The sequence below is a fragment of the Sciurus carolinensis genome, chromosome 5, assembly GCF_902686445.1.
Source record: "Sciurus carolinensis chromosome 5, mSciCar1.2, whole genome shotgun sequence".
Lineage (NCBI taxonomy): Eukaryota > Metazoa > Chordata > Mammalia > Rodentia > Sciuridae > Sciurus > Sciurus carolinensis.
Genome location: NC_062217.1, coordinates 82,236,263 through 82,256,626, shown reverse-complemented (window position 1 = coordinate 82,256,626; position 20,364 = coordinate 82,236,263). Strand labels below are relative to the sequence as shown.

Sequence of the window (20,364 nt, the reverse complement as noted above, 5' to 3'; positions counted from 1 at the left end):
CAAGTTACCACAATTGAGTTTCTCCAAAATATGAGTGAAATGCACACGGATCCTGGGGGACTTCATGACTATGAAAAAGCAGGGCTTTTCTGACTTTTCCTGTTGTGGCACTTATAGAAAGTGCTAATGTTTGTGTAGCACCACAGGGTAACATAAAGGGGATCTGAGGTCAATTGCAGTCATAATCCCTTAACAACAGGGGCTTGGTCAAAGAAATTCATCATTAGGTAGTGGTGTCCTTATGTAAACTTCACAGTCATGTATTTACACAAACCTAGATTATGTAGGTCAATCACTTGATGTGGCCTTTGTGAGTGTGCGTGTGTGTGTGTGTGTGTGTGTGTAGTGCTGAGGATCCAACCCAGGGCCTCACACATATTACAGCATATAATTATGTTAAGAAGGTAAAGAATCAGAGAAGATATTTCTCAAGAACTTTCTGGAAACTTTTCAATTAAGAACTCTGCAAGCGCTTTACTGAGAAACTGGAGCCTGCTGTCCTGGGCATAGCTTGCTTCTCTTGGGTTTTATGTCTCTTGTGCCTCCACATTCCTTCCTGAACTCTCCGCAGCACTATCCAGGAGAAAATGTATGTGTTCACACAAATGGGTGATAAAAAATTGAAAGGCACTTTGCAAACCTTTAAAACATTTATAACAGTTGAAATTAGGCTCAAGAATCTAACAGCTCTTCCTTTTCTTTCTTGATGAAAGTTCTTATAATGAACGCAAATGGATTTTTTAATTCATTGACAGTTTTTCCTTCCTTTGTGTGTGTGGGGGGGCGGGGTGTTGGAGACTGAACGCAAGGTGCTCTATCATTGAACTACATTTCCAACTTTTTTTTTTTTTTTGAGACAGAGTCTCACTAAGTTGCCAAGGCTGGCCTCAAACTTGTGATTCTCCTATCTCAGCATTTGCAGTTGCTGGGATTTCAGGCAGACACCACCAAACCTGGCCCATTAGGACCTTTTTGACAACTCTTTTGCAATGGGGAAACTCTCCTTTGCATTTCTTGCATGTACCACAGCAATTACATCCACCAGAAACAGCACAGTACGTGAGAAGGCAGAAGCCACAACCCAGCCAAGCCCTCCTCCAGCCCAGTTCTGTCTGAGGACATTTAGACATTTCCAATACAAATTCCACCAGCAACCCCACCCCCTTGTCCACTGAAGTGTGGTTTCCAGGCATTTCCCTTTCCTAGCGCTGCCCAGTCCCCAGGTGTTTTTCATCAAGGTGCAGCCTGAGGGGACCATGGCATGGTGTTGGGTGGGCAGCCAACCCCCTGCCACAGGCAATCTCAGGATTCACACCAGGATGCTGGCCAGGCTGCCCTGAGTACTGAAACACATCTCTGAGGACGCTACAGTTAGAGCCATAAGCAGAAACTGGAAAAGGAATACTTTAAAGATTCAGAGACAGAGCCTCACAATTAGGCATGAGAACATAATATCAATTTTTATTTCTTTACTTATATAATGTAATGAAAATAAAATTTTGTTATTTTGTATGAGCCTGATAAAATCAATCCTTTCCTTTTATCATTTTCCTGTAATATTGCAGTTGAACTCTGACACTGGCCACCCAGAATTAGCAGAGTCCACAAAGTTAAGGGCATAGTCTCCAAAATGACTGTCTCCCTTGTAATGCCAGCTGCAAGTTTGGGGGTCCACAGGCCTCCTGAACTTCTGACTAACTTACTACAAATTCAAGAGTTCTCAAGACCCTTTCAGGTTTTATAACTGTATGGAATGACGCAGAGAACTCAAGAAAAGCACTAAACTTACTACTATAGTTATTATAAAGGATACTCAGGACTGGTCAAATGAAGAGACACACGAGGCTAGGTCTGGAAGGGTCTTAGGCACAGAACTTGGGGACCCTTCCGGTGGAATTGGGGGATAACATCCTCTCCATCAGTCTGTTCACCAACAGGGACATTCACCTGAGGAGTCCAGAAATTTAACTGGGATTTCATTACATAGGCACAGCTTATTACATTATCGACCTGTGATTTGTGTTAGTCAACCCTGTTACTATAATAAATACCTGAGGTAAATCAACTAGGACGAGAACAGTTTCATTTTGGTTCACAGTTTTTAGGTTTCAACCCATGATCAGTTGACCCTATTGCTTTTGAGCCTGTGAGGAGGCAGAGCATCGTGGCTGGAGAGCATGCTGGAGGAAGCAGCTCAGCTCACGGTGCCTGGAAGTAGAGAGACAGGAAGAGCCTGGGGTCCCCACCTCTCTTTTAACACACATTCCACTAAATTTTTCCCACTAGGCCCCTCCTCTTAAAGATTCCACCACCTCCTATTAGTGCCACAGGTTAGCAACCAAGCCTTTGACACATGTGCCTTTGGGAAACACTCAACCATAGTGTGGCTGAACTTTATCTCTGGCCCTCTTCCCCTCCCTGGAAGTTGGAAGTCAGGACATCAGGCTGACATCACTTGCCTCAAAGCACCAACCTTCTAATCATATGATTTGTCTTTCTGGCATGACCAGCTCCATCTCGAGTCAACCCAGATATGATAAAGGCTTCACCATGAACAACCTAGACACTCCTGTCACAGAGGAATTTTGGAGCATTCAGAGGCTGTCTCCAAGGAAGCATGAAAAAAGACCAAATACTTTATTCTGCATTAATCCCTAATGATACTGGCTTATCAGTATAAGATTTTCAAGGCAAAATCCCCACCCCGCAAAAAACAAGTGTTTATAAGAATTTCCCTTCCCCCAAGGGAGAATAAATGAATTGTTGAGAAGATAATTCTGGACTAAAGGTCAGTATAAAAGATGGCTTTTAAGAAATCAAAAATAAAAATGACAGGGAGAATGAAAGATTGACACTATAATAGTAATCTAAGTGATCAATTAAAAGATGCCAGTTGTTAGGCTGGGGATAATAGGGGCCACCTGAAACAGCAAATCCCAGTCAAGTTTCACCCTTTACTGTTATCTAAAAACCTATGGGTTGGAATATACCACTATCAGAAGACCATGAGACTCTTGAATCAAATGTGCTTGGACTTGCTGGTCAAGGGGGTTCTCCACCTGGAAAGGAAGAAATACACAGGACAGTCACCAGGAAGCCACATATTGGTGAGCAGAGTCACGCACCAGGTCTGGTATGTTTCTGGAAGACTGAGGTGTCCATGTTTTGGAGTTGTTAAAGGACCTTAAAAACTACCTTCAGGCATGGGAAGCTGCTGTTTTGAAATACCGTGTGTTTCTCTTTTAATCTCTTTAAGTGATGAATTCTATTAATAGGGTTTTTTTTTTTTTTTTTTAGTGGTAAACCATATTTGCATTCCTGGAATAAGCCCAACTTGATCATGATGTTATTTTAGTTTTGTAGACTATTAGATGCAGTTTTTTTCTAATAGCTTTTTTAGAAATGTTGAATTCCATGATAGAGATGGGGTGGTAATTTTTTTTCTTGCTAATCTCAGACAACCTTTTGAATAACATTTCTCCTCGTTTTTGTTTTTGTTTTTTTTTCCTTCTTCCTTTCTTAAGGAGATTGTGTTAGATTGGAATTGCCTGATCATGAGGTGTGCGGTGGCACATTTGTTCTGCCATCTGCTTTGACTGTTTGGTTTAGAGGGGAAGAGTTTACCAATTCTATGTCTGTAACACAGCAGAACTCTTTAGGTTGCCTAAAAGTGACATCACAAGTAACTTTTGGTAATTCATATGTATTTTTGGAATTAATGTTTTGTTTAACATTTATTGGCATAACTATAACATTATTTTATTGTATTTTTATCTCCGCTATCAGTAAAGTTAAAACCATCTCGTTATGAACCTTACATGTATCTTTACTACTTTTTCCTAATAGATTTTTTCCAAAGCAATTAATTTTGTCTTTGTTGATCCACTTAAGAGTATCTTTGTTTTCTGGTTTATACCTTCTGCTTTTAATCATATTACTTCTTACCTACACTGCCTATTGGCTAATTCTGTTATTCTTTTTCTAACTTATGACACTTGATTAAAATGGATTCTTACCTTATTAATCTTCAGTTTTTCATCTTTTGTAACTTAAGCATTTGAAACTATGAAATTCCTTCTAAACAAAGCATTAGTTGTATTTTGTAAGATTTTTATACTGCATACACAAAATTAGGCACTTCTAATTGTTTTCTAATATCCATTCTGGTCTTCGATCCATGAGTTATGGAAAGTACACTTAAGGAAATTCCCAAGGGCAAAGTGTGTAGCTGAGAGGCAGAACATGTGCTTAGCCTGAAGAGTGAGGCACTGAGTTCAACACCCAGCACCACCACACACACCCCAAAAATCCAGTTGTATAGAGTGATTTCTTTCCTTTTTTCATCCTACTAATTTGAAGTGTAGTTTTTGTATTACAAGCACATGTTCTATGTGAAACTGACTTTTTTTTAAACATATTAAGATTTACTTCATAGCCTAGGAGGCAGTCAATTTTCATAAATGTTTTATTTGTACTTGCAAAGAATGTAGATTTTCTCATTGTTTGGCCAGGATTATATATGTGTCCTACTGTGTTACTCAAATCTTCATCCTCACTGATTTTGTGTCAACTTCACCTATCAAAACCAAAGCATGGCTACAAAGCAGTCTTTCCCCTTTGATTGTGAATTTATCTACTTTCCCTTAGTGTTCCCAGCCATGGACCGTGGAACCCAAAGATCTAGGCCTCCAGGGATCAGTAGCTACTTACAGGAGTTCCAGTCTTCCTTCCCTGATAGCTCAACAATGCATTTAAAGAAAGAAATATAAATTTTTTTTCTGGCATTTTAAAGTGCTCTTCACAAGAATTTCTTTTGTCCTTTGGAGGGTTAGGGTCTCACCATGTTGCCCAGGCTGGTCTCAAACTTCTGGGTCTTAAACTCTTGCCTCCACCTCACAAGTAACTGGGACTCCAGGTGTGTGACACATGCATGCACAATTTAAATAGTCTTAACTTATTTAAACTTCTGTATTGTCAGAAACACTTGAAGTCTTTAAGCTTCATCTTTTTTTGTTCAAAAATTGAAATAATATCATAGGCTGGGATTCCCTAGGAAATGATGTGGGGCAGAGATTTGCACACAGGGAGTTTATGGGCAAGTTTAGGTGGCCTGGAGAGAAGGGATTGTGTCACTTCATCCATCCCTGTCATGCCTGCCAAGAATCCAGCACATTAAGTGTTAGGCAAAATCCATTGACTGTCACATACAATCGATATGACTTTTTGGTCAGATGGAAAATTAAGTATGTGACATTGGGCTTAGGACCCCTTGAGAATCTGGTAAGAGTTGTCCCAAGGTGCCCAAGAGAACCAAAGCCCTCTAAAAAGTGTCCATATCCACCAAATAACAGAGCGGAAACAGGCAGCTTCTGACCTGGAGGAGAATTCCAAGGACTCTCTATCACTTTTTAAAGTCCAATTTTACTTAGGGAATTGGGTGGGGACATGGTACAAAGATCTTAGAAGCTGGGGAGGAAACCAGCCTCTCCAATCCTAGACCTAGAACCAGAAAAACACAAAAGAGCAGATCGTAGGTGGGAACACCCAATCCATTCCCGATGGAAAACACACTTTGCTGCTGCCACTCAGGTCATAAACAGGGAAAGAGGGTCACCACTGCAGTCCCAGCCACAGTTCTGCTCTTGCGTCTATTCTTTCTTGGAATATCCCTGCTAAAGGTTGGATTTGAAATGTCTCCCAAAGGCCTACAGGCTAAAGGCTTGGTCCCTAGGCTATGGTGCTTTTGGAAGGTAGCAGGACCTAATGGAAGTTAGGTCACTGGGGAAGTGTTCTTGAAGGAAATACTGTCCCCTTCTCATCTCTCCCTTTGCTTCCTGGATGCCATGATGGGGTCATGGGACAGAAACCTCTGAAACAAGGAGCCCAAATGTACCTTTCTTCTTTATGTTGATTATATCAAGTATTTGGTCACAGTGAGAGAAGGCTAAGGCAATCTCTTTGTCCACCCCATTGCCTGTCACCCAACACCCCTCCTGGTTCATGAGTCTAGAGTAGGTAGGAATCTGAAGGCACAAGACCTACATGGTTGAGAAAAATTCAAGGGCAATTTTTCATTGCTTTGTTCTCTTGATTTAAATTCATGACATTAAATTCTTCCTTCTGAGGAAGAGTTGTATACTAGGGACCCCAAACCTTAGGGTTAAAGTTCTACAGACAGAGGAAACAGTATAAAAGATAAAAAGTGTGTTTACCTTTAAGATATTGTGTCCTAAGGCCCACTCTGGAGATGGGCATCTGTCAGTACATCCAGCAACTCCATTGCCTTGAGTTTGGGTGCCATGCAGTGTACGATGGTATCATAGTTAATTTTCAGGATCCCAAGACCTCCTGAGGCAGAGGGATGCTCACTCCATGAGATGTCCTCAGGAATTGAGGCCCATTGAGGGGCTATAGATTCACAGAGAACAGACTTTATTCCTTCATTGCTTGAAATAGCAGACAAAATTGCCCTCTTGGCTTAAATTATTTTCTATCTCTTAAGTCCATATTGCTACTCTTTCCCCCCGGATTAAAGCCACAATAATGTATCTCCGCTTTACTAAACCACCCAGCTATCTGCCTTCATATATGGTTGTACGATTTCCCATAGTCCATCTTTTGGTGTCTGGGGCAGTAAATTCTCTTTTGAGTTGACCACCATTGGTCTTTCAGCTCCCAAGTCCCTAACCTTGATTTCTTCTATAAAGAATAGGTTCTCCTAATCATAGCCTTTTAACTTCAGTCTCAGAATAATACACACATAAGACCACTTCTACTCCCATTCATTGCCCTGTTTCTATATAAGCACACTTCATCTCTTTCCCATCCCATTCCATTAGAGAAGTCCACATTGATCTCAGCCCTTTATCTGAGCAAGTTCTCTGTTAAGGAGTATTTTAACCCTGATCCATAAAATTTTAATTTGTATAGATGCCTTTAAAAACAAAAAGGAGCTTAAGTTAACATAAATATATATATGTATATAATATGTCTTGGACACCTACACTTAAAAGGATGTTCTGGGGCTATAGCTCAGTGGTAAGAGTGCTTGCCTTGCACATGCTAATGCACTAGGCTCAAGCCTCAGCACCACATAAAAATAAGTAAATAAAGATGTCCATTTGCAACTAAAAAATATTTTTTAAAAAGGAGTTTAAGTTAACATAAAAAATATATCTTGGACACCTACATTTCTAAAAGTTAATTCAATTAAAGTAGATACAATTACTCTATGGATTAAATCTCATCCTCACTTGATAGAGTAGAAAATCATAGCTCACAAAAATTCAAGGATTTTTCCTGGTTCACAGAACTGGTAAGTGTCTAGACTAGGATTGAAATCCAGATTCCATTTGGGTCCCCCATTGGGTTTAGATACAGCACATGCTAGAGGTTGGGTCCCCAGTTCCATGTGTGGACTCGTTAAGAGGTGGGATTTAATGGAAAGTAAACAAGCCAAGGGGCATCACCCTTGGAGGAGATTAATGCAGGTCTCATGAGACTGGATCAGTCCCCACGAGAATGGGTTGTTGGAAGCAAGCCTGGCACCTCCCTTGAAGCCCTCTTCTGCATGCACCAGTCAACACTATGGCACACACTCCTGCCATGTGATGCCATTTGCTATGAAGCCCTCACCAGAGCCAAGCACATACTGACAACATGCTCTCAGACCTCCAGAACTATGAGCTAAATAAACCTCTTTCCTCTAGAAGTTCCCAACCTCAGGTATTTTGTTATAATACCACAAAACAGTCTAATACACTTGGAGTCTTTTTACTATAACTTATTACTTCAAAGACTTTATAGCAAGTTTCTTAGCATCTGTGAACTTTCGTTTCTTCATTGCCTCATTGAAGAGAGATTGGGTTAAGTTATCTCAAAGTACTTTCCATGTTAATTCTAGAAAAAGAGAAGAGGAGGAGAGAGAAAAGGGACATGGAGGAAGGAAGGGCAGCAGAAAGACTTCATGAACTTCCTAGCTCAATAGTTATGGTTCTACTGATGTATATTTAATACGATTATTTACTGTGACTTTCAGATCTCCCTTTGAAAGTATTTCCTCATCATGTTCTGCTGATAAATATGAATTTTCTTGGTATCTAAGAGAAGTGTAAGCATCTGTGGTGTGAATAAATCTATTTTAAGGGAGATATACTTCAAAACAATTTATGTTTTAATTTTAATTTTTTAAATACAAAATGGCAAACCTTATTATTCTTCATATTGAGTCTCAAAATACTTTGGATTTGAACCTATTCAACATAGGAAGTGAAAACCTATCATCAAAAACAAAATAAACAAAACCCAGGAAACAACCTTTTAGAAAGACTCCCATGGCCTTAATTTGACTGCTATCTAATGGTTACAGCAGATTAGCTGGCCTCATGAGGTATGGCAAGGCATGGAGGTTTTCTAAGTAAAGGGCGCAGACATCAGATAAGCACCAGAATAACAAAGGCACTTTTCAAAAGGCAGCTGTCCAAATCAAACAATAACTTTTCACTTGTTTACAAAGTGTGGAAAAATATATGGACCTCCCACTGGTCTTTCTAACAATCTCCCCCAACTCCCCACATCACACGCACACACACACACACACACACACACACACACACACACACCACATCGTGGTTATCATCATTGGTATAATTTCTAAAAATTGAAAGATCCAGAAATAAAACTGATCCTAGAGAAATAACAGAATTCTCTTTAAATGCAAAGGAGCAACAAATTTTATTGACTGAATTAAACACAACAGTTAAAAATTAAACACAACAGTTAAAATGGCAGCATTGTATTTTCATTTTAAGATGGCTGAATGAAACAAGGAAAGTGCTATTAGTCCAAGCTTCTTACATTCATTGAAAGAGTGACTATCAAAAACAGCAACATGCACAATGGTATAGATGCACAAAATGGAATTATATCAACAAATATACAAAATACCCAAAATAAAATATTTACAGGTTTAAAAATATAAACATTGATTCATCTATCCCATGAAACCACTGGAGTGGAGAGGAAGAAAAGATCCTATTGCTATTTAGAATCCTTTTTAAAACAAGTTTTGAAAACATAGAGTTAGTTCTAGGAGACAACGTTTGATGTTTTTCAGGGGGTTAACATTCTATTATAAAAATAATATCTATAAACCTACTAACAATTTTCCTCCTGTGCACAAAAATAATACAGCCAACAGCTTGTCCTCAAAGACATGCCTGACTTTCAGGGAAACTAATTATAGAAATGGGGTCTCTCATTTGGGTTCTCTTTGTCACCATTTTCAAATAATCTGCTATTCCTTTTATTACACTGAGATGCTTCATATAAACAAGATGGGCAAAACCTGAAGTTCCAGTGAGCTTGCTAGATAGCTGGTGACAAGTAAAAATGGTGGAAATTTGCTTTGCCTATAACATCAACACCATTTTCCCTGATATTCTTGATAATTCTACCACTATCAGATCCTCCATATTTAATTAAATTTATCCTGGAAGCAATAAAAATATTAAATACTTCTTTGTTAGAGTTTCTCCACCTTTATTTAGAAATAAGTGCCTTGTGGAGGAATAAATGATTCTCACATAGGTATTTGAGAAGATTCATTAATTCCTTCAGGCTAACTGGGGTCACTTCATTATGTGTTAAGTATTGACTGTATTTGTGCTCCATTCCTCCTGCTATTTGACTGGATAGTTTTAGAATTTCTGCTGTAGTTTATTAAGTGATCCAGGTCTGAAAGTATCTGAGAAAGTTTAATGTGCCTCAAGTAATGGGAACCCAGGCTGCATTTTATTTAAAATGTATCTTCTCACATAGTTACTCTACACAGCAATTGCATAATTTCCAAAAATTACCCCAGTTTACAGTTCAATAGAATAACCATTGTTGCTGAATTTTTCAACTGCATCTCATTGAAATCTAGAAGTCAGAAAAATTGGACCAAATGTAGGTATCTTGTACATCAGTAAAATAGTGTCATGAATTGTGACAGCAATGTAATTTCAAACTGATTTTCCCTAGATACAGAAAGAGTCATCTTTAATAAAATTAGAGGGAAAGAAAACTCAGGTGGCAACCTGATGGATTCATTATGGAATTTACTTTGCTGGTTTTATTATTGGCAAAGTACTAATCAGATTTTAGACCAGTTAATATACAGCTCAAAAATAATTGGTGAATAAAGCCCAAATTTTTGACTGACCCAGGTGAGAAAAAATGTTCGCTAGACTCTGAGATCTACCTTTTAGATTTGTAGGTAATTCAGATTATTTAAAGGCCATCAAACTAATTTTTTAAAAACCAAGTTCACTTTTAACTAAAGTAGTCATTGTTTTAAGGATATGCACCATCATAAAAATTTTGTTTGACTCTGGCAGTTCAAAACTTTGATCAATTTCTTATTTAAAACAAGTAATACAAAAATTCTCATGGATAAAAAATATTTACAGTTAAAGCATCAGCTGTAGAGTTAGGTTTCTGGTTCAAATGCTGCCCCTATTACTTACTAAATGAATGACTTTGGTCAAGATGATTTTTAACCTTTCCAAACATTTTCTTCCTCTGGAGAATGGAGTCAATACATACTTTACATGGTTCTTGTGAAAAGTAAAGAGGACAATGTAAAATACAGCACAGAGCTCCACCCTGGCACTATAGTAAACACACAGTCCATGTTGGTCATTAGAATTAAATATAAAATGTGGTCATGGTGACTGATTTAGAGGAGCTCAATAACTATTTGTTAAGCAAATTAATGAATCAGAAAATAAAGGTCAGGATTCAATGGCCACAGACAGAACATAGGCTGCACTACTTTTGAAAGAACCAGGTGCTTATATCTGGACTTCAGAATTGCATCAAAGCAAAGGATAACTCAATTGGCTACACTTTCAACACACTCCACAGATAGTCAGGGTTGGTGAACATGTGGAGAAACTGGAGCCCTGCTGTTGGCAGCAATGTCAAATGGTGCAGCCTCTGTGGAAAACACTATGGCAAGTACTCAGGAATTCAAAGATAAAATTACCATATGACCCAGTGATCCTATTTCTGAATATTTAACAAAAAGAATTCAAATCAGGACCTTAAAGAAATATTTTCATTCCATGTTCATTCCAGCATTTTTCACAATCGCCATGAAGTAGAGAAAATGGTTGTGGTATCTACATATAAAGGAATACTATTCAGTATTCAAAAGGAAGGAAATCCTAGCCTCTGACAACAGGGATAAACCTGGAGGACATGATACTCAGTGAAATAAGCCAGTCACAGAAAGACAAATGCGCATGATTCCATTTACATGAGGTATCAAAATAGTCAGACTCATAGGATCGGAGAGTAGAATGGTGGTTGCCAGGGGCGGAGGGAGACAGGAATGGGGAGCTGCTGATCAGCGGGAATAACGCTTCAGTTACACCAAGTTGAAAGTTCTGACAATCTGCTGTACAAAAATGTGTCCATAGTTAACAATACTGTATTATATACTGAAAAATTGCTAATAGGGTAGATCTTATGTTAAATGTTTTTAATATTATTAAAAAGAAAAAAAAAAAAAAAAAAAAGCACACAGCAGCCAGAACAAGCCTAGATTGGGCTTAAGTTAGGCAAACAAGTGAAGCGTGCTTGGAATGAGGGAAATCCTATCAGGGAAGAAGTATTACTATGACAACAAAAGAGCTTTCTGTCTGTACTTCTCATGTTCATCCCTGAAAGGAGAGGACAGCTCTGAAGGAAGGCCCATGTTTGCCTACCCACTGTCGAAGCGTGGCAGAGATCCCTATGAGAGACTGTGAGCACCATTGTCTTAGATATAAAGCTGCATGGACATGGCTGAGCTTTTCCTGGTGAAAGTGAACTGTTTAATGATTTCAGCAGTTCTTAGCTCTTATATTACCATAGGACACTAAAGAATTTATAGCCCTTGTCCCAGGAAGGAAAAGAGAGAGAGAGAGAGAGAGAGAGAGAGAGAGAGAGAGAGAGAGAGAGAGAGAGACAAAGAGTGATGGAGAGAGAGGTGGAGGGGATTAAAAACAAACAAAAAGGATGAACTACAGGTGTCATACTAGGGAGCTAATGTTACCTCTCCCCTATGACCATTAAGAGGATTAAGTAAATCTTTGTAAAGCTCCTGTAAGTGCCTGGCACATAGTAAGTACTCAACACAAATTATATTATAATTACTATTATTATTTTTAGAGGAATTTGCTTACCTCATCCTACTGTGTTCCATCTCACAAACTAGAAACAACAGATACAAATACAAAAAGAAGGTAAAATAAAATAAAAGTATTTTTAATGAATTTTAAGAAAATCCAATTACAGCATTACTGTATAGGACCCCAGACTGAAGAGGTTATTATTAAGTATTAGATACAGTATACATCCCATAAATACGTGTTGCACTGAATTCAAGTGAACATCAATCATAAAAACTGCCCATTTTCAGCTCTGGAGGCTTCCTGACTACTTTTATCTTCCCTTTTTCGGTTTGAGAAGGAACTCTTCCATGCTCAAGAAACTAGCATTGTGAATCACCCTTTAAAAACATCTGCATAAGGATAATTTATCCTTTATAAGTGGCTCTCGTTGCAACAATCTGTCTACTTTAAGCCATTATCACAGTGGAAGGCTTCTGAGAAGCAATCTGTAACAGCCAGGAGAGAATCTTCAAAGCCGGACGAGGGTGAAACTCAACTACCGCCGTGGGGGAGGAGCCAAACCTAACATATTCCACAACAGCGCGACTCCCTTTTTAATAGTCAGCGCTGGCCTTTTGCTTTCCCACACCAGCTAAGACTTTGGTCTCTCCTACTACTCCTTTGATCCCAAACTGTTTTATAAATATTTTTGTGTAATGAATTGAAAATGTCTAAGGATGACTTTGCTCAAATAACCGAGTCATCCATTCCTCCCTCTACCTGGAGGAGGAGAGAAGGAAAGGGATGAGCCACGTACTTGGATTTTTCTTATTCCATTCAGATTTTTAAAACCGACCATGCTGTTTAAAATAAGAAGCAAATAGGATGCCTTTTCCTTAATTATTTAAAATTCTTGATTTCTTAGTAATGAAAAAAAAGAGCAAAGTATATGTGAATGTACCAGGACTTGTCTCAGTACTAGCCAAACAGGGAAGCTAGGTCCATCTCTTTGTAATTCAAGAAAGAAATTTAGCATAACTAAAAACAATGAATGACTTCCAACATGTTAACATGGTCCAGACATGTTAATTTAACATCATGCAAAGTGTCCCATTTCTGCTAAGGGCACTAAGCAACTATCATGTGAACAAAGGGACAGACAAAATGCTACAGGAGTCAATCTCTTCATACAGAACTCACAGTAAAGAGTCACCTAGGAAAATTAATCTGACAAAAGAGGTGAATATTGAAAACTCTTAGAAGTTTCAGTCAAACAAATGTTAACAACTGATATAGTCTTTCTATCTTGATAACTGGTCAGCAAAGGGCTCTTGGCATATTCATTTAAATGCAAAACTCAAAACCTACTGTGATGAATGAATGAAATCTTTAAATTCTGTAAGCTATCATCTTCATAGATTAAACGCTGTATATAAAAAGTCAGATAATTGATGGAAAATGCATCCAAAGGAAGTCCTTAATGATCTATATCCTATTGTTATTAGGTGAAATTTCTTTCCTCTTGTGATTATTTAAAATGCTGTAGTAAATAAAATTTCTCCCAGTTAGTGCTAATGGAAAGATAAAAGCACCAACCATCATCAGAACTAAAATAGGATGTTTCAAGTAATATTGTAAGTGTAATATAGATAATAAAAGTCAGGATGTCTTTGTGCCAAGCTATTACCCTGGTAAATTCCGGTCCAACAATTGATTTGGCTTCCCCCCGCCCCCTCTAATTTGGGTAGCTCTTAGTCCAAAGGGAATTAACCAACTGAGTGTCTTAGAATCATACATATGGGGAAAGGTGTTCTCCCATATCTAACCTTTCCCTTTAAAAAAATCAGTAATATGGGCCTATATACTCTTTAAACAGTTATTAGAGAGTGAATTAATAAAAACTGGCATGGAAATTGCGGGGAAAAAAAAATCTTAAAAAACAGCTCAAATGAGACAAAGTAGCCCTTGGCATAAGAAAGCAACTACAATTCCTTTCCTGTGGTCAGAAAAAGTTGGCCACCCGTTCCTCCTGCCACTGCAGTGATTCCCACCAAGTGATTGAGGCCATTTAATTCATTGCCCAAATCCTTCATTTGACTAGTGTGGGTGAAATTGTTAGAGATATCAGATTTCAAAAGTCATGAAAATATGGGGAAAATAATTTTAAGAAAATAATTTTTAAAAAATATTTCAAATATTTAAAATCGATTGACAGGAGAACTTATACTTCGCTAACATTTTCCTTTACTTACAAAGAGAAGACAGTATAATGATATAAATGCAGAAATAAGTCCCCAAACTGTAAAAACACAAATCGCTTGTTCTACTCTTAGAAATAGATTGCCTTTACAATATTCTCAGTTCTTCAGGTACTGTTAACTTTTACTGCACAATTGAACAAATGAAGAAATAAAACTTGGCCATGGCTATGCAAAAGACAATATAACCCTTGCATGAAAAAGCACAAGAAGGAAAAATAAAGTTAGAGCCTTTGTTTTGCAGCTAGAAATAAAATTTATGTTTTCTCCGATTCACTGGGGGAAAATGAATGTATTTGAATCTAAATAGTGCTATCAGCATTAAATCAAATTTAAAGCCCTTTTTCAAGGACAGAAATAATTTCCAAGATATTTCCAAACCTAAATATTTCTAGATGTCTTTTGTCTGTTAGTTTGTACGCAGTTGAGAGCATGAGCACGTGCAAGATGCTTGTATGAATTTGTTGTCGTGTGTTCAGAACCCTGAAAGCTATGTCTGCAGGAAGAGCCTCATTTAGAGACATAAGGAAATTAAATATTAAAACACTACTTTGAAATAACATTAAAGATCTGAGACAATGCAATAGCCAGTAATAAATAAAGAGATTCAGCAAGCTTCTACCTCCTTTTCTAATCCAATCATTGCAAATTTAAAATGGGAAACAACCTGCTCACACCACTGACTCAGATTTGTTTTCCTTTGATGTTAGTTTATTTTGTAACTTCCTTCATATTATCAAAATAGGTTTTCATATATTCAGTTTGCCGCCTTTTTTTTTTCACAAAACAGAAAACAAATTTAAAATCAAAATAACAGTCCACTACTTAGTAATCTCTCCCGCAAATGAGAGTTATAGAAGTGTTTATGTCATTTACATTGTGGCTTTTCACTTGAATATATATAATCCTCCTGATATGATGAATCACCTCCACTAGAAGCCCTGGCCTTTTGATTGAATACACTGAAGCACATTTCAAAAAGATATTAATTTAATCATTAGACACTAATAGCATTCTAGGAACTGCTTCACTTTATCATTCAAACTACCAAGGCATGTAATAATCCTTTCTGGAATAAAAGTCTTGGCTGAAATATTAGGAAACATACATATAATTAAACTACTTCTCAAAAAAATCTTAGAATAATGTGTTTATGATGCATAAGCTTGCCAATTTCATATTCCAAACATACCTGTCTCAGCCATAGTCTATAAAGCAAAAATCAGATGGCAGGAAAAACTACTTTCTATGTTTTTTTGTTGTGTCCTTCATTTCGGACTCACCACCATTGATGAAATGTTGGATTCAAAATTTTATAACCATGATAAAAGTCTTTGAAAATAAGGGTTTGGGGTGAGAAACAAATGGACTCTTAATCAAGACAAGGTAAAACCATTCCTCTGGGACATCAACACAATAGATCTTTTTTGAGGACCAGAGAGCCCATATAAACCAAAAGCTAGCATTGTTTCAGGTTACAGTACATAAAAGAACCTAATGGTTTGGGGATAGACATCATATCTAGCTATAAGACCAGATTTTAAATTCTAGATTATTGACAGATTATAAAATGTTAACAGTGGGATGAACTGTAAAATGCATATTTTATCTACACAAGAAAGTTAAATTTTAAATGTTAAATACTGTATCTATTGGCATTTAGTGAAATCTTTCCCTGATCCGGATTTTTGTACTGGGTAGATGGGGATAAGTGATCCCCCCCAACAAACAACAAAAAGTGAAAAACTGCTCTGTGAGCCTTTTATTTCCCCCCAAATGATCTAAACCAACCAAACCAAAACTTTCCTTTATTTTCCAAGTGATAAATCTTTATGTATTTGCATACCTAGCAACTGAAAGTAGGGAAGTTTCTGCCAACCAAGATCCCTTCTGATCAGGTAACTCCCTGGTTCTTTCAGCTTGGTAGATGTTTTCCACACAGTGATACAGCAAAGAGTCTTCCCCCTCCCCGCTCTGAAAGGGAAAGGGGAAGAGAGAAAGGGAAATTTCCTCTGGTCTGCAGTGACTCCTCCAGGCCCTCTGACTCTAGCACAGCCCAATATCCCGGCATGAGCTAATTTAGGTTTGGTTAAGTCTTGTTTTCTGCAAAGGCAAGTAAAGGTGACTCCCAAGTGTTCAGTGCATTAAAGAAAAAAAAAAGAACAAAAAATATTTTTTAAAAGGTAGAAAAAGAAAAAAGTACTTGAAAATAATTCTCAGGGACTTATCTTGAGAGGAGAATTCCAGGTGTAACATCCCCCTCTCGGCTGTATCCTGCCCCTGTTCCCAGCACAAAGACTTGGTAGGGCCAGGCTCCAGAGCAGGCGGCGGTACTAAATGACTTTCTTTAGGGGAAGTAAATATCCTTTAATGGTTTCCAGGGGAAAAGTTGTATTCCTTGATATGTGGCCCATCCACCTTGGCATCGAAGACCTCACAACTTTTTGGCACTGTCATGGCACGCTGCTGCCCGGATGGTGGTCCCAGCCAAGCCCCGGTTGCTGACCCTGCGGACCAGCACTTTGGAGACTGGAATTTTTGTTCTGGGCATCTCACTCCTGGTTGGTTGCTGGTGCACAACTGGATGGCTGGATGGGAGGTTTGTGAGATGCTTGATGCTAATAGGGATTTTAGAGTCCTTCGGTAAACTGCCTGGTGTTCGCAGTGGACAGGTGATGGTGCCTGGAGACACAGGCTTTAACCGGGACAAGCAGGATGTCTCCTCATTGGCAGGAGGGACTGCTGCGCTTCCATCTGGGTCAGCATAGAGATCATAGAGTGCATCACCACTGTAGCTATCCCGGGGGATGCCTGCCTTTTTACCACTGCTTGCACTTTCTTCCTCTGGACCCGGAGTGGTTGAGTCCCAGTAGCCCTCATCACTGTTGGGGACACCTTCTTGCTGCTCCTTCTCTTTCTCCAGGTGTTTGGGCTGCTGCTCCTTTGGATGGAGTTCAATGGGGATCCTGTTGAGCCTCCTGCGTTTGACCAAGGACACGTCCTTGGACGTTTCTACACTTCTGGCATCTTTGGAGGTCTCGGGCACCACTTTGGTCTCCAGTGCAGTTGCCGCCTTAGCCGCTCCCTCTTGGGGCCCTTGTCCTTGATCCTCAGTCTGGGAAAGCATGTCCCAGAATTCCTGGAGATAGGTGTCGTCCACCTCATCGGGGCTGGCCATCTCTTCCCCTCCTCCTTGGTAGGCCACCACGCTGGGGTTCTTTTTAGAGAGAACTGGCTTGCCTGGCCCGGGGGCATGCTTGTCACAGCTGGGACCTGCCTCTTCCTCTTGGTCTGCAATAATATCTCCACAGCCTGTAAGAGAGTCAAAGCTTTTCAGTGAAGTCACGTCAGAAAACATCAAACAAATACGATCTGCCGATGGGTCTGAGGGTGGATCAACAGAGGAAGGGTCAGGGACGGCAGACGCCCGGCCGCTGCCACATTCAGAGTCGACAAGGGGGACAGTCTTTATCGGAACGTCACCTGTCCTGGAAGCATCCTCGGCAGTGTGGACCTCACCAGCTCCCGACTCAGGGGGTGCCCGGGGCTTCTCGGCGCGCCGATGCCCCGCGGCGTCCTCTCCCCGGGCGCTTTTGTCGTTAGGGCACCCGGGGCTCTCGGCCTCGCTGCAGGTCCGCGCTGGGGCGCGATCAGCGGAGGCAGGCACCTCCTCTCCCCCTCCGAGCTCACCTGCTGGATCTCTAGGGGCGTCCTTGCTGGGGGTCTCCGGCTCGCACGCGGCTCTGGGCGTTTCCTCCTTGACGCACTCCAAGCTGGCGGTGAGGGAACCGGGCAAGATCAGGCTGCCCTGGCCGGCCGCGCGTGCCTCCTTCTCCTCCTCCTTGCCGCGCTTGTCCTTCTTGTGCCAGCGCATACTGCTGAAGATCCCTTTCAGCCCCCTCTTTTGTTTGCCGCCAGCCTTGCTCGCATCTGCAGGGTCTCCTTTGCCGTTTTCCGATCTCCCGTTCTTTTTCAAAAGGGAAAAGAAGCTGTGAGATTTAGCCACAGAGCTGTTGGCTAGGGAGCCCACGCCGGTCCCCGCGGCTCTGGGGGGCCCCAGGTTCGGCCGACCTCCTTCACGGGCCCCGCCACTGTCGCCCCCGGCGCGCGGCTCCTCCTTCTTGCTGCCCTCCAGCACCACCACCTCGGCTAATCCGTCGTGGGTCCTGCTCCTCACCATCCCCGTCGGACCCGAGCTTTTCCCATCCCCTTTGTTTTTGACCCCAAAAATGCTGGGCATGGTGCCACCCGATTTCCTCTTCTTGAATAATTTGAAAGCAGCTTTATTAATCTTCCCCGACGGCTGCTCGGCGGCCGGCGTTTCAGCGGCACAATCACAATGCAAGTCCATGTCTGCCGCGAGGGTCCCAGCCCCGGCCTCCTCCTTCCTCCTGCAGACCCCCGCGGACGCGCGATAGCAGCCGAGCTCCCTGACAGCCTCGCTGCTGCTGCCGCCGCCGCCGCTGCTCCTGCTCGTCTCCATGGAAACCGAGCGGGATAAGCAGCTTTCGTCAGCCGTGGGCTCGCGCCAGGCCACTGTCATCCGTATTCTAAATCAACCTGAGCCGCTCTTGCTGCTGCGCTACTGCTGCTGCTGCAGCAGCAGCAGTAGCCGCAAAAGAGCACACATAAAAGACCATCTCCCCTCCCGCAAAGGGCTTATATAATATCCTAACCCACTTCCATCCCACTTGGCTTGTTTTTTTTTTTTTTTTTTTTTTTTTGTAGCAAGAGCCTGCAACCCAGCTTCCAGTCAATTGCATAAATTAAAGTCGTAATTATGGAATTCAGATATCATCGACTCTCTCACGCCTTCAGATTGCTCCTCCAGACTTGCTTTCTGGGAGCCCAATCATGTATCAGGAAATGCCCACAAAAAGGGCAAAACAAGTCAGCCCAACCTAAAATGCTTATTCCATTATTATTATTATTTTTTTAATCTCTACTAGATGGAGCATGGTTGTGCCTTTCCTTAACATTTCCTTCATGTCTGTCCTTAACATTTGGATACTAAGCCCAGCAGGCATGAAGTGTGTCTGTTTACATCTATATCTAGTCCAAATGCTAAGTACAATTTCCAGGTCAGTGCTGTTTCCTTCTTATTGTGGTTCTGATTCTTGTTATGAAAGCACTAGCCATCAGTCTAAGACCAATTAGCAACTCTCAGCAATGAAAGTGCAACAGTTCCATTGGAGGGAGGTTGACCAGTCCATTGGGACAACCATGGCTTTTATCCCAGACTGAGCAACCAAGAGCCGAAGTCACAGAAGCCACTACTCAAACCACATTTGGTCATAATAAATGAAATGACAGAGAATATAGCTTGGGATCCTCAGATCCACACCACAAGTGAGCCTCTAAGTTCTATGATCTGCCCTCTTCTTTTCCATTCAGTAGGATGCTGGTGTTAGTCCTGCTCCTGCTGCTGTCATTCCCTGCCCTGGGCCTTGAACTTCCCTAGGACTGACCTGCCTCTTTCCCTTATAGGACAGGAAAAGCCTTTACAGGAGCAATCTGAGTGCCCAGGGGCCTCTGCAAGAGCTCTGACTCACCTGGTCTGGAGAAAGGAAAGCCTCACCTCAGGGAACAGCCCAGAACAGTCTGTGCTCTGACTTCGAAGATGACTGCTAATATTGTAGCCTTGATATGTACTTTCATGATCCCAGCTGAGGGCTTATTTGCCCCCATCCCCCCTTTTTTTGTTAAAAAAGAAGAAATTTGGTCAATCACATATATACATATATATGATTTATGGTTTTCATTATTTATTATATTTTTAAATACTATTTAATTATAAGTAATATATATATATACATACACACAAATATTAGTCTCTTTCCTAGTCCTCTCATGTATAATTTTCTTCTATATGCTCCCCAATTCCTACCCATTCAATTGGAAGTTCTGCTAATAATATATTGGCCATTTCCACTTCTGTAGTTCTGGAATGTATTTGGTGTCCATTT

General features: G+C 40.4%; 1 protein-coding gene across 7 annotated transcripts in view; it reads right to left on the bottom strand.

Annotated features, from left to right (window-relative positions):
* Amer2 (APC membrane recruitment protein 2) overlaps positions 1-18,881 on the bottom strand; it is a 35,518-nt gene extending 16,637 nt beyond the window's left edge. The window contains exons 1-3 of one of the 7 annotated variants that reach the window (XR_007108888.1): positions 16,245-18,881; positions 6,213-6,408; positions 2,953-3,059 (exon numbers count right to left, since the gene is read on the bottom strand). Coding sequence is in view for 2 of the 7 variants with exons in the window: in XM_047554498.1 (XP_047410454.1) it covers positions 16,833-18,881 (2,049 nt within the window). In the remaining 5 variants the exon portion in view is untranslated. Of the gene's footprint in view, positions 1-2,952; positions 3,060-6,212; positions 6,409-8,714; positions 12,241-15,125 lie in introns of those variants that run through there. The other 6 variants (XR_007108889.1, XR_007108890.1, XR_007108887.1 and 3 more) reach the window with 6 other exon arrangements.
* Between the last annotated feature and the right edge of the window lie 1,483 nt (positions 18,882-20,364).